Here is an 18,593-nt window from a genome sequence, read left to right as displayed (position 1 = left end):
TGTATTTTTTTACTTTCATATGTCCTGTCCAAACTGAAGATTCCCATTCACCTCTCCCCCACAAAAAGAAAAAATCACTGTCACTCAACAAACAATAAATGAATGTTGTTTCATGCTATATTGTTCCCTTTGTACAGTTCTACCCAAATGTGTATGTAAAAATAGATGAAATGGAACCTTCTGGCATTCACACAGAGTGGCAGATATTAAAATATCTTTGTTACAAAACATTGAGTTACACAATAAAAATTCATTTCAATTCTAAATTTGGACAAGATATGAATATTTGTGGGCCGAACTATATACTTGCAGTCTGTTCTCTTTTATGCCACACAAAAATGTGTCATAATTTACCAGGGAGTGTGATATAAAATATTCATCTACTGAAAAATTCACATCCATTACTGCATAAATAAATTGACAACAAATGTATTTTTAAATGCATGACAAGGAAAATAAATGATTTGGGTGAAATATACTCCTCTAATGAGTTCTCATTTGTTCTGACACCTGCGCAAACACACATGCATACACATTTTTGACACATAATATGGAACAAAATTCAATTTGACATTGAAGTGCTGATCTCCGTGGAGGGAGTGCTGACTGTCTGGGTAGGATGGGGAGGGTGTGTGGTACTGTCATTTTCCTGATTGACACTACACTACAGTAGAAGAAAAAAAATAAGTGCGAGCATGAGACAGAATGAGGGAGAGAGTGTGAGCATCCATTTAGCTGGGATTGTGGTCTCCTAGCAACCGGACTTTCCATCTTTTCAGCGCCGAGACGTGGCTGGACAGTATCTAACGAAGCATATGCTTTTCGGAATGGAACGGGAGGTGCGTCGCAAAGAGCTCGTCGGGAACGTATATCACCTGCTCGCGCTCACGACATATGCAGAGCGGGGGCCCTGTCGTCGGCAGCCCACCAGAGAAACACAAACAATTAATGGTGGGCAGATGGTGGTGTGACGCAGGGAGAGGAGGCAGATGGAAGAGGAGGTAGATTAGTGAAAGCTCGCTTAAAAAAATCTTTGCATCAACTTTTTTTTGGGGGGGGAGGAGAAGCTTGGAAGTGGTTCACATGTACCCTGATTGGCATTTCCTAATGAGACGAGACAAGCTGGAGAGAACGCAGGAGCCAACTCGGGGGTCCTGCCCCTTCTGCACTTGCCACCCACTCACTGAGCCTCAGCTGTCACATTTCTTCCTTCCGGCCACGGCGCCTCTCCCTTTCCTCCTCTTCCCGCTTCTTCTTTGCTTGTGACAGATGCAGGTTTCTCATGCAAGGCTCAGTTTGAACCGTAACGATGGGCGATAATGACAGCACAGATTTGCGAGCGACAAATCTCCCGGAGACGAGAACAAAGAGCGCGCAGCAAATGTTGCGCAAGGGGAGGCGAGCGAGGACACGGGGGGAGTCGGATACAATTTGGAGAGCCAAATAAGACAGAATGCCATCCCACGGAGCACTCGGATTATTCACACATAATAACTTTAATCAGCATTGGAACTCCATAAAGTTTTTCTTTTTTTTTTTCAGCGAGAATATTTACTATAGCCATGTATAATTCTTTGCAAAAATGTAACTGCTCTTTCTATTGATTAACAATACTGACACTTATTTATGAACAACAGAATTTTTTTTTTTTTGTTCTTCCTCAGTGTGAAAGCACTGACTATGTACATTCTTGATTGGAGTATACACACTCATACAAACTACTGTTGGAGCACAGCAGAGGCAGCAACCCAGAAGAGGTTTGCTCAACAAGGCCTCGCTTACACGTTAAATAAACGGGAGTATATCCAGAGTAATTGGCAACTAGAGAGCTCTTGATTTGAGTCATGAAGGAGAGATAATTCACTGAAAACAGTAGAAGTCTTAACTTTTGGTGAATGAAAAGAAAATCCAAAGTTAAGAAGAGTGGTTAGGACAACAGAAGAGTCATTTCACTCCCAGGCTAGCAGGGATACAAAAAGCAAAGCCACAACCCAACCACACGTGCTTGTTGCCACTGTTAGAAACCAGACAAAAATAATAAAATACCATCATTCTGTCACAGTTAAAGGCATTTTGGAAATCTATTCCCCCTAATCTTTTGTTCTTTTTTTGATGACTCATCTTTTTTTGTTTGTTTTTTTTATACTGTATCGAAAGGGTAGAACAAATCGGAGTAGAGTAAAAACGGGCAGTCTTTGGTGGGGTGGGATGGGGTGGGAGAGCTGCTCGAGTGTTACCTGCCTCCCACCTCGCTTAGAGTCATGAAGTGGATGTTGTAGGCGCAGTCGGACAGCTCCGGCTGCTGCTCTATAGGCAGGGAGTAGTAGCCGTCGTAACCCTGCACACGTCCAGCAGACAGCAGCTGCTGCTTCTCCACGTCGCTCCACGGTCGGCTCCCCGCATCGCCTAACTGCACCCTCTTCTTCTCGTGGTCCCACGCCACTTCCACCGCTCTCCTCCTGGCCTCCTCCCTCACCCTCTCCCTCTCCTCCTCCTCACTCCCGCCATAACGGATGCACAAGCACAGCGCCCCCTGCTGGAGAGTGATGTCAGCAAACCGACGAGTCCTGCCGTTGACCATGGCGCTCATTTGCGACACGCTCACGTTGACTCCACTCTCTAAGACGCGCCCACCGACCCCTAAGCCCAAAGCCAGGTCTTCCTCGATAGGCCGGGACTGGAGGAAGTGGTGGGTGTCGCAGCCGTGCACGGTGAAGCTCAGCCCGCTCAAGTGGACGGCGCCGTTCAAAATGGCAGCCACTCGCCGGCTGTCCTCACTGGCTACGCCGATGACTTCTGCGCTCACGTGGTTGTGGGAAATGGCAAAGCGGATGTTGGGTCCGAGAAGGAAGGGCCTTGAACCGAAGGGAGGGGGCCGTGTTGGTCGGTGGCAAGTTGAGCCTACGGGTGCCGAGACGAGTGGCAAACGCTCCAAAGAGATGAAACGCCTCAGCTGCCTGCGGAGCTCACATTGGATTCCCAAAACCACCTGAACAAAAGGACCAGAATTCTTAAGTGGAGACCCGCAGATTCACCTATTTGCAGATTTTTGTTTCATTTTTGTTTTAAATTTGTGTATTTTTCCTACATATATTTGTTAAATTCTTTCATAGTTTTTTTCTGTTATAAACTGTTTCATGTCTGAAAACAATATATACGTAATTATCAGCAGATTTTTGCTCAGTCATAGCAGAAATTCACTGTATTACTATAAGTACAGAATGTTTGAACTGTGTTCCAAATTATTATGCACCACAATATCTACATACTGTTCACTTCTGAACAATTGTGGCTTTCTTTACAAAGTGAGGTTACCAAATAAAAAAAAAGGAAATTACCCCATTAATTTAAAATGATCCGAAAGGCCTTAATCTTACTCACTCAAAACTGTTTTTTGGGGGTAATTTTTTAAAATCTAAATAACATAATGAAACATAATACATGATAAAACATGACAAAAAAGACTGAAAAGAAACACACTGGTTTTATCATGTAAAATTACTGTACATTGTGTTGGTCCATAAGGCATGTCTATTTCAGGGGCGTGGCCGAATGAGTTATTATTGGAGCTGCTTGACATGGCTTGTTAGTCTGCAAGTGAACATTTGGATGTATATTGAACTTGCAAGTTCATGGAAAATTTCATAGTATCTCTCCAGAATTTCTTTGGAAGTATCCTGCTGTCCCCCCACCCCCATTAGATCTCCCTTCATGATATTCCAACGGTTGTAAATACGGTAGAGGAGAGTATTTGATGGTTGTTTTTCCTTCCTTAAACTGCACCTACTACAGTATATGTTACGTATTGTTTGTGTGGTGTTTTCATTGAGAATTATTTTTTTTACTGTAGAAGGCACAGTTCTTTAAATCATGTTTTTGATCATCGGATTTTTAAGAGCCGTTCACTTAATGTGATCCATTTGGGTAACGGAAACTTTACCAAACACATATCAGTGAGTCACAATTTCAGGGAGTCAGGAGATGTTTTGCTTTATATCTAGAGTGGGTTGGGGTAAAAAGTAAATGTTGGACCATTTGTGTAAGTCAATGAGTTATCAATAATAATGATTTTCGTAATGAGAAAATATAATGATTTTTTCTAAAATAGTAAAAAAATGCATATTTACAAAGGGTCAATAATGCAAATAAAATACATATAGCAATTCACCTTGCTTGAGTCCCAGTCTTGTGTCTTGGTTTGGGTCTTCATCAGTTCATATGTCTGTTCCATGTGGCTTATCTCGGGCTTTGGGAAACCCGGAACAACGTTATGAAGCTGGAAGCCAAATAACTGGAGCCAGCTGCCGATGTCTGGAAACAAATATAGAAATGCACAATACAAATGAAACAAACAGAACAATGTCTATTACACTGTCTATCACACACTCCAACCAAACTATATATATGTATCTATAAATAGGATTATTGGTAGAGAAAATAGATGGAAATCTATACAGTATATCTATCTATCAATCCATCTATCATTAAATGTTTATATGCCATACTACAATGCGAGCCACCACAAGATGGAAAAAAATGGACAAATGCAAAAAAAAAAAAAGGAGCAGGGATGGCAATTTGGGTCTTTGAACGCATGGTGCTGGAAAATCGACATGATTTTCTATTTTTTTTTTTTAATGAAACATTATTCTAGGTTGGGACTAATTTCTGAATGATGCAGCAAAACAACAACAAAACCGAGGGCGCGTAGAGGTACCCAGACACATGATGGGTTTCATCATAGTCCCTGTTAAGGCATCTGTCCCAAATTTAATATTTGTCAAAGTGCGAATTTTGGGAACAGAGTCTGAATTTGTTTTATGCATATTTTTGTGTATCAGATATTTTATTTATTGTCCTACATTCCAAATGTCAATGCTCACAATTACAAAAAAAGGTGAATTGTTCTTAGAAACAATATAGTTGAATTACTGTGCTCTGATATCACTATACCAGTGACATAAAAGCATCAGTGATACTACATTTATACATGTTTGAGAAAATATGCCATCCTGAACAATTTCCCATCATGAGAGTCCTAAAGACATATAAATTGAGAGAGAAAGAGTGCAATGGATAACACAAAAATATTGTACAAACGGTATAAAAAAAGAGTAACAACTGTAATAAAAATCCACAATATAGCGGGACCGTGGAGAACCATGATATAGAGTCGGATTACTGTATCGTTTTTTTGTGATAATAGGTTGCAGAACCTATGCACCCCATTATATACAGTTGTGCAAAGTTGTTTCCATGGCTATATATATATATAAAACACAAACATGTTTTTTTTTTGTTCCAAATTAATGTTCCATTTTCATGAAAGCCAGACGACCCGACTGACATTCTACATTCTCTGTGATACGCTACTATTCCATCTCGTTCTCTTGTTTAAGATTCTTTTTCAGCCCTCGGGGAAGCAGTGTGTTCTTGACAGACAAAAGGGGACAAAGCATAACAGCTTGTGTTAAAAAAACAAAACAAAACAAAACAAAACACACAAAAAAAAAGGAAAAACAAGATGATCAGAAGCTGTCCTGTTTCCTGCTGGGGTGTTCTTCAGTGTATTGCATTTCCTCTGTCTGACACATCGCCTCACCTGTGTCATCTCATTCTCACCGGCAGATATTTTTTACATATGTTTAAAAGTGGGCGGGTGTGCGTATGTGTGTGGTTGACAGACACGGAGTGGGCGAGCGAGAGCAATATCTCCCCAGATTCGTGCCATAGTTGTCGTATGGCACTCCTCATAGTAAGTACAGTGCAGTTCTGTTCACCACAGTACAGTTCGGATCAGTAAATCATGGTCGTGTTTTCCTTGGCGAGGTAGGTAGGTGGGATAGCAATGTAAAAAAATTGTAGCACTAGCGAGTCGCAATAAGGAAATGGAGGTTATTTAGGCTTGTAGAAGAAGAAGCTCTATTGAGTAATTAGCAGAAAGGATGCGCAACTTATACAAGTATTATTAGCGATTATAATTCACTCTTATTCCTCCGCCCCTCTCATTCAAGCACATGTATTCTGTTTACTTTGGCTAATCTTCATTCCTCTCCTTTCCAGTGCGTACCTCGATCTTTCTAATTGTTCCTCCGCCTGTTCCCTGCTTTCACTGCAGATCACAATATCATCTGCGAACATCATGGTCCAAGGGGATTCCAGTCTAACCTCGTCTGTCAGCCTATCCATTACTATCGCAAACAGAAAGGGGCTCAGCGCGGACCCCTGATGCAGTCCCACCTCCACGTTAAATTCTTCTGACACACCTATGGCACATCTCATCGCTGTTCTGCTGTCCTCATACATGTCCTGTAGTATTCTAAAATACTCCTCAGCCACACCGGACTTGCATATAGAGTACCACAGTTCCTCGCTTGATACTCTGTCATAGGCTTTCTCGAGGTCTACAAAGATACATTGTAGCTCCTTCTGACCTTCTCTGTACTTTTCCACAAGCATCCTCAAGGCAAATAATGCATCTGTGGTACTCTTTCTAGGCATGAAACCATACTGTTGCTCGCAGGTACTTACTTCTGTTCGGGGTCTAGCCTCCACTACTCGTTCCCATCACAGGTTGGATAGGATTACAAATTAGCTCATTAGAGAGACAGCCGAAGTTGGATGTTTTGGGGACAAGGTTCGAGAGAGCAGACTACGATGGTTTGGACATGTTCAGAGGCGAGAGAGTGGGTATGTTGGTAGAAGGGTGATGAGGATGGAGCTGCCAGGCAAAAGAGCGAGAGGAAGACCAAAAAAAAGGTTGATGGATGTTGTGAGGGAGGATATGAGGACAGTGGGTGATAGATAGGAGGATGTACGAGATAGGCTGAGATGGAAAAAGATGACATGCTGTGGCGACCCCTAACGGGACAAGCCGAAAGAAAAAGAAGAAGATTAGCGATACAGTGAATAGTACTATAGTATAGTGACTGGAAGGTCATTGTTTATCGCACAAAAGTCAGGCTTTCATAAAATAAAAATTCCCACATGCCAATTGGCGTGACATCACTAATGAATATACTCATAATAATCGGTGCAGTAAAAAAGACGAGAAAAGTTTAGCTTTATCCATTTAGCTTGATTAACAGCTATTTAGAAAGAGTGCTAGAAAGCACCCTGGGAGGTAACAGAGATTCTGCCGTTGTTAGAATATGTATACGAAAAATGTAAAACACAATGTGTGTCTGTAAATCATCAATCAATTTTCTACTCCATCATATTTTTGATGAACTAATTGGTATGCCGGTGTGAAGCTCACCTGTCGTAAACTGCGTCACCTCCTCCACTTTGCCCACGGGGCAGTTATTTTTGAAGGCATACAAGTTAAAAGGTCTTGGTTCTTGGCTCAACTCCACCCAGAGTTCATGGTTGGGTGAAGTCCAGCGACCGGCTAGAGTGTCGTAATCCCGCCTTCCCAGGTGGACCAGCCGTGTGAGAGGATCATACAAGCCTCCATGGAATCCAATGATGAGCTGAAAGTCAGGGTTCGTGTCCTGATACACTTCTCCATAGGGGGTGTAGAGGATCTCCTTGACCAGTCGGCCCTTGCTTGAGAAAACAGCCCTTGGGGTCCCCACACTGTCGCACGCGACATAGTACTCCTCCCCGCTGCTTAACTCCATGGCTATGAGGTGACCCTGAAGGTCGTAGTACAGCGATGTGATCAAGCTGCTACTGTGGTTGTATAAGTGGCTGACCCTGGTTGGGTACGAAAGATCAGCGTAAAAGAACTGCAGTTGCTCTCCCTGGCTAGTCTTCGTAGCCACCCGACGACCCAGCCCGTCATAGCGGTACCACACAGTGTGCTCAGCTGCTCGGTTGAAGACCCGCATCAGGAGCCCATTGGAGTTGTAGTCAAACAAGTCGTTGGCTCGCTGACGGAGGAAGCCATCTTCATCTACACTGTATTGGATCTCTCCGAGGTGGGTAATACGGTCTCGCTGGTCATAACGTAGTGGAACCAACCTGGAGTCAAACACATCAGTAATCACGATTTGAAAGAATTAAAGCTCACGATAAGCCTTAAACATGCAAAAAGAATCCGACAAATGTGACGTTAAGGGCTCTAGCTTGATTGACGGTGGATCTTTGGCTTCTTCAAATCCCATTGGATTCTAATATTTGCAGAAAAACCGGGCTCACTGTGCAGCTTTGCCAATTTGGCAGACCAGTCCACACCAAACTCGGCGTTCCGGCACAAAGAGGTCATGTTCATGGAAATACTAGCAGCGGAGTGACAATTTAGTGGGAGAAAGACTGTCTAAAGTTAAGCCTCCTCAGAAGAAGTCTAACTGCCAGTGCTCACATTGTCTGTTGCCACACTGACCAAGACAAGTAACAATGCTCCCCTCAAGTACGTATGAGTGCGATCACACGTTGTCCTCCATTGAGACTTTTCTTTAAAGGAATAGAGAGGAAGTGCTTTGATTGGTGACTAAAGAAGTCAGCTCCAAATGCACCCACACTGAGGAAGCCCGGCCATTGTGCAACGCTGCTATTCAAAATTACCAACACCAGTGTAACATGCCCCTGGTGCACACTTGTGCCACCCACAAACCCGGAATCATGCCAGTCACGAAAATAGGTCTCTAAATGTCTACTGGTTGGAAATACAACATAAAGCCTGTTTCAGTTTAATGTTTTAGAAGTCACAAATGTTTTTTATGGCATGATAAATCATCCTTAGGCTCGCAATAATGTTCGAAGGAATATGACTATCTTAATTCATCTTAATTTCCTGCAAAACAACTACTAATATCACGATGGTGCCTGAGGAAAGGTTAGATGCACACATATTTCAGGTAGTAAATTTGAACCATAAAAACATTCCCAGTTTATCTAGGCTGTAATACTTATGAGGAAAATTGACCTGCTGGGAACCTGAAAGTCAAATTTCACGAGACTGTTGAAAAACTGATGATGTAGTTTGTACCAAACCAATGACTGGCTACTAGAACTGAATGTCGAAGGTCTGTGGTTAACTTGAACGTTAAATTAACTGTTTGAAAAAAATAACTTCAGCTTATAATGAGGAAAAGGCCATTTCAAATTTATTGCAGTGGTCTATAAATACAGCATGGGTGGACCAGTCATCACACCTCTTTGTTGTATTTTTCATATATATCCTGTATAAAGAGTATTAAATATTTGTTGCCAGTGTCTGCACAGCATTATTGTTCAGATATATTGCAATGCTGTCATAAACGTTGGTCATTTTTTAATTTTTTGCTACTTATCCTGTTCCAGGTCACAAATAAGCAGGACCCTATCTCACCTCAGTCTGAGTGCGAGGTGGCAAGCATCCTGGTCTGGTTGCTGGCCAAACCAGTGTATGCACAACCTACATTTGCATTTGTCAAAATGAATAAAAGCACTTTCTCCTTGGCAATGAAATAGCACCCATGGGAACTTTAAATGTAAACAGCATCTTTTTTTTTTTTTTTAAACGCAAGATGTCACTGCGCAACATCCAAAAATGACAATAGCCAATGTTTAGGCTTCACTCGTGTTTAGATAAAATAAAATATATTATATATACTATACCGTAATATCCAGCCTATAAACTATGACTTATTTCACACGCTTTCAACCCTGCGGCTTATGTGGTGACGTGGCTAATTTGTGCATTTCTTACAAAGGCCACAAGGGGGCACTCGAGCTGAAAAGGTAAGAGTGAGACCAGTGGAGCTGAGGAAGTGACTTTTATTGGTATGTTTTTTTTTTCAAACGGCCCTGTTAGCGCTCCCCTAGCGTTAGTGCTGTGCTGCTGTGATACTGCCACGTCTCAGTGATTTTTACCGGTACGTTTTTTTATCTGGCCCTGTTAGCACCGTGGTACTGCCGCGTCTCAGTGATTAGGTATGTTTTTTTTATTTTTAGTTAGTGCTTTTTAGTTAGTTAGTGCTGTGCTATCGTGTGGCTACTGTGTAGATGCCGTGGCTGTTTTTTTTTTCCTTTTTTTTATACCGGTATGTTTTTTTGTTTTTTTTTAACCAGCCCTGTTCGTCCTACCATGTTGTTGCTATGTTAAACTAAGGTAAGGTATTAAAACCTCTTTCTGTGTACCGTCTTTCTTTGTAAATATCTCGTGTTTCGATGTGGGTTTCAATGTGGGCACTTGCAGCTTTTACACAGTAAAGTACTGGGTGAGGCCTATAATCCGGTGCGCACTGTAGGCCGCACATTACGGTATTTAATTTTTGTCTGAAGACACCAGACATAAAGAAAAACCAAGGTAGGAAGTTCACCTTCAAACAATCACGTCATCAAGTCAGCTATCCCTTTTTCTGCATTGGTCCCCAGACATTCTACACAACTGTTAACACTCACATTCACACTTGAACAGGAAAAGCGGTGTAGAAAATAGTCGGATAGATGGAAGACTTAGCTCTATCATGTGTCTGGAGATGCATTGTGATGGTCAATCTGAAGCAGATGTTATCTAAAAAGCACCAGCAATAGCGCCTTACCGTGCACTGGTGCCGTGGCTAAGCAGGTTGATGTTCCCATTGAGGTCGTAGCTATAGCGCCACTGAGGCCGCTCATTGACCGCGGCACTTTGCAGTTGGCTGTCTGCGTCGTACTCATAAGTGTATCGGGTCACATTGCTGTCCACGCCCACCCTAATGTCACAGGTGGTTGTACGCCCTGCAGAGTCATACTGGATGGTCATCCAATAGGCGATAGATTTGAGAATCTCGTATTGGACCTCCACCACTTGGCCGTATGAATTAAACACCTTGGTGTGCTTCATCAGATGTGTCGTGATCACCTAGGAAATGGCAGATTGTTAGCCAGGAGTACTCAAAGTCAAAATAAGTGTGAAGTTAAAACAAAACCAACATGTTATTATGATTAGTTTGATAAAATACATTCTCGGGCTAGACAGTCCATGCCAAAGCGAAATGTGATCTCCAACTGCCTGGACATTCCAGTTCATCAGAAGCGAAAAGATCGACGGAAATGTCATCTGCTATCAAAGTTAAGGCATATTATTCCATTATTTTGCTTCTTTCAGCTATGTTTTTAAATTGTGTAACCAATTAAATGTTACTTAAATGTTACCAGATTGCGGCAGGCACTACAAGATGAAACTCAAACTGATTGTGTTTGACCGTGAAGGTTTCATTATATAATATTATGAACAAACAATTATAGAAACCAAAAACAAAGCAGTTAACCATTGAAGACAGCAAAAGAACACTGAGTGAGGGGAAAAGTTTTAGAAAATTCCCACTGTGACCAGAAATCAAAGGCCAGAAATTTACCTGGTTGAGGTCGTAGAAGATGACACTAAATTTGCCAAACTGCTCCACCCGCCCAGACACGTCAACATAACGGTACAGATCGATAGGCAGGGGAGTCTCGTTGATGACGGCCTGCATGCTGGTCACTCGGAAGTTATTATAGCTATAGTCGAACCTGGCGTTGACCAATCCCTCTTCACTGAAGCGGAAGATCTGCCGGCTGGTCAGTGGACCTAGCCCACAAAAAAAAAAAAAAAAAAAAAAAAAAAAAAAAAAAACAGAGGCGTTAGCTAAACACACACGCGTACGCAAATACACACGCACGTGCGCGCACACAAAAGTCCCCCCGTCGACCATCACGCCACCCAGTTGAGCATATCTAATCAATTCAATGGACGGAGAGTTCAACATCATAAAAAGCAATGCGATAGTGCAATCCATTCATTTGTAACTACTCGCACACCTCTCTGGCATTTCCAGTGCTGACCTTTAATATGGACAGATAATGAAGTCTAAAGACAATAGCCATGATGGGCCAATGTGCTCTTTAATGTCAGAACATCAACTTCAACATTGGTAGGCTAATATCTTTCTCCCACTCAGCATCCACTGAGGGGGGGGAGGGGGAAGGGGGGCCCTGTTAATGAAACAGCATTACAGCACCATTTGAGAAGACTCTAATTGCATTTAAAATGAATACGCGCCTGGCTTAGCAGACTTGAGAGCTGGATCATCAATGCGTCCTCTGTTTTTATTTTCTATGTAATATTGAATCTACACCTCCACAAATGAGGACATGGTAGATTCCTCCAGAGTGAGTAGCAGGCTTTTCGACAACCCAAGGGAACTCGCAGTCTGCTCATCTCGCTTCTAGAGCTGTCATCTTTCCACATCCCTTTTGCTCATTTTTTCCTCTCACATATACCCCCCCCCCTTTTTTTTTAAAGTCTCAGCTCTTCGCTGTCTCCTCTCAAGTTGACAATTACCACTATCTCTCCTCACTTCGAACATCTGTTTGCTCTGCTGAAATGAGATCAGTTAAAGGAAGGTGAAATCTTTTCACACTGAGGGCAAAAAGATAAAACACACAACAACACGCGGCCATAAACACACACTCGGTCCTGCACATTCGTGAACCACGTTTACCCAGTGACTGTTAACCAGACTCTTCCATGTCAGGCACAACAGCAGAATAATAAAGACAAACAACAAAATGTATGCTATATCAGTCATCAACAGCTACATGCTAAGGGCAGAATTACATAAAAATGACTTTGTGTATGTGGGATGAGAAAGATTTTCCACCAATGTTAAAAACGGTAATATAAAAGCAGCACAGCGGGCAGTAATTCACTACATGGCTTCACAACCCACTGTGATATGTTCGGAAATGATTTTACCTAAAATCGAGCATCAACTGAGCAATGAGTTTATAAATTGTTCTCAATTTGGAGTGATTATTTGCAGGTGGGTTATTTCTCTTTTTTTCTTTAAATACCAAAAATGGTTCTAACAACAGGGGGCGTCATGACAGGGAGGTCATGGATCGATTGTTTCAACCCTTCCCGATCCCGCTTTCAAATTTTCAGCGCCACACCCCTCCTCCCCGGTTAACAATTCTCAGCGCCACTCATGCCATGCCACCCACTTCAAAATTCCTCACGTTAGCCTAAAGATGACTTTGAATGTAAATAAACAACCACGGTTTTTCTACAGCAAAATAGTTTGTCTGTTTTTCAACCAATACACATCAAGAAAGACTGCTCAAATGTGCCACATTTCGTCCTCTCTCTTGATTTAGAATACGTAAAGGGGAAATCCAGTGCTTTGCATGAACAATGTATTCAATAGATAATGTAATATGTAGTGGGCACAACGTAATCGAGCCTTTGGTGCGGCACCTTACACCTCACGTCCATGCACGTAAGTCATGTGAATCGCAAAAACGGCAGCGCCCCTAAAAATTCACAATTGTCAATAAAAATCTTCTCAAAACACGATTAAATGAGAGGATTTAACATCGCATTGTCAAAATAGAGTACATATTACATTACCTATTGGATACATTGTTCATGCAAAGCACTGGATTTCCTCTTTGACTGTTTTACTGGCTCCCTTTCCTCTCCATAGCTCTTCTGGGTGGCATTAATTTCTAAGTTGACACCAACCAAGTATAAGAAGTTAGGGTGAAGGTTCTTACAATTGTACCATTGTGAACAAAACATTTCCAAAAGTGCCGATATTTTCCGCAAAATTATCTTGGCCAATGCTGCAAGAGTGCAAACGGCACAGCACTGTGCGAAAAGAATGAAATCGCAAAACTGTTGTCAACAGGCTCCCGGTGAAGGTCCACACAACAAAAAGTGCCATTTCTATATGCCAGGGCTCAACAAAGCGATTGAAAATGACAGATATATATTGGGTACTGAATAATGGAAAGGAGTATCTGCTTGATTGACACTTAAAATATATTTGGTCATACAAACTTTCATGATATGTTATCCATCCATCCATTTTCTTCACCGCTTATCCTCACGGAGTCGCGGGGAGTGCTGGAGCCTATCCCAGCTGTCAAGGGGCAGGAGGCGGGGTACACCCTGAACTGGTTGCCAGCCAATCGCAGGGCACATAGAGACAAACAGTCACACTCACAATCACACTTAGGGGGAATTTAGAGTGTCCAATTAATGTTGCATGTTTTTTGGGATGTGGGAGGAAACCGAAGCGCCCAGAGAAAACCCACGCAGGCACGGGGAGAACATCCAAACTCCACATAGGCGGGGCCGGGATTGAACCCAGGACCTCAGAACTGTGCGGCCAATGCTTTACCAGCTGAGCCACCATGCCGCCTGATATGTTATTCTTCTGTTTTTTTATTTTTTTTATTAGGAATTGAACATATGAGCACTGAAGGCACTGAACATATGAATGATTTCTCACAACAATTAGGGAAACTGATAAATATCAATATGCAACGCTTTGCTTCTTTGAATCGCATTGACAAGTGATCACTTCGACAACAGTCCGAGAAAATTATCTCCCATCAGTGGTCTGGTGAGCTATTCTTAGAAAAGGCCCACAGGCTACTAATGTAGTCTTTGGGGCCTACCTGGTACCCATGGCCACCACATTGGTGACCTCTGCTGTACACCAAAGAATCTCACTGCCAAAATGCTGGAAATGGTCCAAGACAAACAAACAGGATCCAAAATGAGTTGATAAGACAGAAACCACCACACAGTTATACATATTTTTTGAATGCGTGGAAAAGGACAAATTAGGAAAATGTTTTTCAGCGCTCATTGGCCTCACCGTTCTGAGGTCCCGGGTTCAATCCCGGACCCGCCTGTGTGGCGTTTGAATGTTCTCCCCGTGCCAGCATGGGTTTTCTCCGGGCGCTCCGGTTTCCTCCCACATCCCAAAAACAATCAACATTTTTGGACAATTTAAATTGCCCCTAGGTGTGATTGTGTGATTGTGAATGCGACTGTTCGTCTCTATGTGGCCTTTGATTGGCTGGCACCAGTTCAGGGTGTACCCCGCCTCCTGCCCGTTGACAGCTGGGATAGGCTACGGTACTCCCCGCGACCCTTGTGAGGATAAGCGGCTAAGAAAATTGATCGATGGATAATAAAAATTGTTAGCTTTATTTGTTAGATGAAACACTGTCCAATGCTCAGCATGCAAAAATGAACAGTTTTAGTCTACATAACAAAAAAATACTCAATAAAAGATAATCATTGCACATCACTTGGATTTCTGAGCTTCTTCACTTCAGTTCAAATCGTTTTGATTTCAATCTGAATATGGTATAATGTCAAACTTAGCATTAAAAAAATCTATTTGTGTCAAAAATGAAGACAGCAGTGTAGCAATATCAATAGCGCCTTCATGTTTGTTGTAATGTGCACAATATAGAGAGAGATAAGATAAAACAGAGCATTTCACATAATTTCAACATCATACTCTCCCAATTACTTCTTAGGCCGGTGGGCAAGTTTTTGTTTCATTTTCAGATATGCAAAATCTGCAGCTGCACAGTGAGTGGTCTACTGTTAAGCTTTCGTGTTAACAGCCTTTGCACACATTCTCGTTCTTATTCACACTTTTGCAATTTTTGTTTCCACCTCCTGAACGTTGGATCCCACAGTCATGTCACATTGCAGATGCACACTGTGAATATTTGAACGTGTCGCCGAGCATCGCTCTAAGTGCACGAGTACCTGTCTGCCTGTATCGTATCGAGCTTATGAAGCCATTATGGGTGAGATGGATGATTTTGACACTGCCAGAGGCCTCGTCGTAAGTGAAGGTCACCAGGGTGGAGTCATATGTCACCTCGGAAAGACGCGCTGCTGGTGTGTACCTTGGGGGGGATAAAAACAAAACAAAAAAAAAAACACACGTTAATTGTTAAATCGTGTGTAGTCATATGTTGATTATGTTACATGATCATATTGGAACATACACAACAATACATAAGTTAATGGGAAATACTATTAATTGGTTGATAAATCAATGTGATGTTTGACTCTGTGAAGCCCAAAAAATATTATACAGCAAACCATGAACTATTCTATAATTTGAACTTTTTGGTAAATGTTTCGAACAGATTCTTTTTTGTGCCCCTTTGCGCCTTCATTTTCTCCAAATGCTGGTTCCTAAAATGCTTAAAACCCATTTGGATGATTAAAGAGCAAGTCGTACCACTTTATTTATTTATTTATTTATAATCAAAATAAAGTCAAATCCGTCAATCAGTCGAATTAGTGCCGTAGAAGTTATGGGCTTTCAAATCTTGAACATGTGAACATTTATTTATTGAAGGGTCCCCGTCATGCAAACGAAGTGTTAGATAAAGTTCAAATGTCACAACACTACCTCGACCTGTCCTCCACTTACCATTAAAATTAGATCAGCAGAGGCTGTTACAGCTGCCTCTGCTGTTGCTGTTGGTGCTGATGACGATGATGATGATGATGATGATGATAAAACGGTTTAATCAGTCTCCCTATCAGACTAATGACTATGATTTCTAGGGACATCTGACTCACGATAGATGTCGATGCAAATTGTAAATGATCTGAGAGCGTGTCGACACCCTGGTGTCACCACTATACATCCATCCATTATCTGAATCTATTTTTAAGACTTATTTAGTACCTGTAGATGACACTGCGTCCCGTTCCCAAGTACTGAGTCCTGAGCAGCCTCCCGTCCAGGGTGAAGTCCTGCAGGAAGGACGCCAGGCTATCAGGAGGCGTGTACGTATTCCTGTAGTAGCCAATGGACAGGAGCGAGTGCAGGTTGTGCTTAGACATGCTGGGCATCGTGACTGCCATCAGTCGGTCAGTCGGGTCGTATTCAAAGACGTATCTCCGTTGGCTGTGCAGAAGCAGCATGACCGACTGCAAGAACACGAGAAGACAGATGCGATGAGCTGCACATTCAGAGTCATTCTCCATTTGGACTGACCTGCTTCTTTATTAACCGTTTGCTTTTATTTGTGGTACTTATTGTGACTGTTTACAGTCCAGACGATAAAAAAAAAAAAAAAGTCCTTACACTCTGTCTGTTTTTTTAATCTAAAAGAAAATGTGACCAAGATAAATCATTTTAATACTTTTTCCTCCATTAAAGTGACATACTGTATAACCTGTACAACTCAATAAAAAAGGAGGTATTTTAGCAAGGGGAAGGAAAAATAAAAAACAGAGATACTACAATGGCAGAAGTTTGCACACCCTTGTGTACCTGGGAATGTGTTTAGAATGAACCAATGACAGTCACACCCATACAAACGCAGTCAGCATCATAATTCATTTTCCCATATGCGTTTGGTCAAGTTCAAGTGTTATTTTATTTTTTGCCGAAGAAGCCCTCCATCTTACCACCTTACATCAAAGTTGGGACAGAAGATAGGAGATTGTTGTCCAGGTATTAAACAATAATGACTTCATTCTGCTACTCACACCTTGAAACAATGAGATCCATCTGCTGTTGTGGAAGCTCTTCATAGAACATGGCTTTTGATGTAAGATGTGGCTACAAAAATGTCAGGAAAAACCTACTTGGTTATTTGAATTTTTATTGGGACTTCATCAGAGGCATTATTATTAATTATGGCAAAATGATGACCACATCCCCAGTTATGAGAGGTCACAACTGTGCGAACACATTTTTTTTCATTTTCCTTGTTTTTAAATAAGTTATGTCACATTAACTTTATTTTATTGAAATTATTAATCTTGGTCTCACTTTTCTAAATCACAAAATCCTACATCTGAACAAGGGTGTGTAAACTTTTTAAATTCACTTTTTTTTTTATATTTCAAAGGCATCTTTTTTAGTACTTATCCGCGCAATAAAACAAAACAATGTCATTTCTTTCCCCGTATTTTTACAATTTTATGGCAACCATAAGTTTCCACACACTGGTGGGGAAATAATGTTCTGTAAAAATATTATTCCATTTCATCTTTGGCAAAATAATGGTAAAATAATTGTAAAAGTTGATCTTATCTATTTCAAAATTTTCTGTATCATATAATAGTTAAAATCAGAATTTTTATATAAAAACCTGACACTGATTATATTTCTGAATGAATGCTGTTTCATTAAAAATGAGTTTAAGAAAAGTAAATTAAATCTTAATTTGGCACACTTGTTGGTATTCACTGCCTGCTTATGACCAATTAGGTTCATGTATGACATGCATGATAAAGTTTATAAGATGTAAACCCATTTTCAGTCAACACAGATTCTTGAACCCCCAGTCAAACCTAAAGCTCCATGGCTCGACACTGTCACTTTCATTATTGTAACAAATTTGTCTTGTCATGTACAGAATGCTTCAAGATAAAACGTCAAGATGAAGGATTACAAACATTGAAACCACATTTCCAAACATTTACAGTTTGTAAAAATGAAGTCGTAAAAACTGACGTTAACCTTAATTATAAAGAGAAAAACAGCAAAGTTGTGTTTTCAGTTAATGGAAATGGGTGAGTAATTCTAATGCGATTATGAAAACATCTACTCAGATCTTACTTTGTCTATGTATGTGTAGCTCCATATCTTTCCATTGACCCAGGCTCTAGAAACCACCTTGTCGTTCTCATATTTCAGACGTTCAAACCATTCTCCGCGATGGATGGCTGACAAAAGTCCACCTCCGGAGTAGCTGACATTTACTTCGGTGTACTTGCTACTCGGAGACCAGACCACAGGCCGGCCGTGGATGTCGTACTGAATGTGCAGGGTGAACTTCCTGTGGTCATCGTAGATCTTGCCCACCCTTGTGCTCTGATCAAAATCTATGGACAGCAGGTTCCTGTTATGTGCCTG

At 41.5% G+C, this 18,593-nt stretch overlaps 1 protein-coding gene across 1 annotated transcript in view; it reads right to left on the bottom strand.

The window, feature by feature from the left end:
- Positions 1 to 13: 13 nt before the first annotated feature.
- Positions 14 to 18,593, bottom strand: part of tenm1 (teneurin transmembrane protein 1) — a 138,925-nt gene continuing 120,345 nt past the window's right edge. The window contains exons 29-36 of the mRNA XM_061834623.1: positions 18,297 to 18,590; positions 16,410 to 16,654; positions 15,470 to 15,612; positions 11,268 to 11,479; positions 10,470 to 10,771; positions 7,259 to 7,965; positions 4,169 to 4,311; positions 14 to 2,989 (exon numbers count right to left, since the gene is read on the bottom strand). Coding sequence (XP_061690607.1) covers positions 2,234 to 2,989; positions 4,169 to 4,311; positions 7,259 to 7,965; positions 10,470 to 10,771; positions 11,268 to 11,479; positions 15,470 to 15,612; positions 16,410 to 16,654; positions 18,297 to 18,590 — 2,802 coding nt within the window. The 3' untranslated portion in view covers positions 14 to 2,233. The remainder of the gene's footprint in view (positions 2,990 to 4,168; positions 4,312 to 7,258; positions 7,966 to 10,469; positions 10,772 to 11,267; positions 11,480 to 15,469; positions 15,613 to 16,409; positions 16,655 to 18,296; positions 18,591 to 18,593) is intronic.

Source organism: Syngnathoides biaculeatus, chromosome 11, assembly GCF_019802595.1.
Source record: "Syngnathoides biaculeatus isolate LvHL_M chromosome 11, ASM1980259v1, whole genome shotgun sequence".
Lineage (NCBI taxonomy): Eukaryota > Metazoa > Chordata > Actinopteri > Syngnathiformes > Syngnathidae > Syngnathoides > Syngnathoides biaculeatus.
This window is presented reverse-complemented; position numbering and strand designations above follow the sequence as displayed.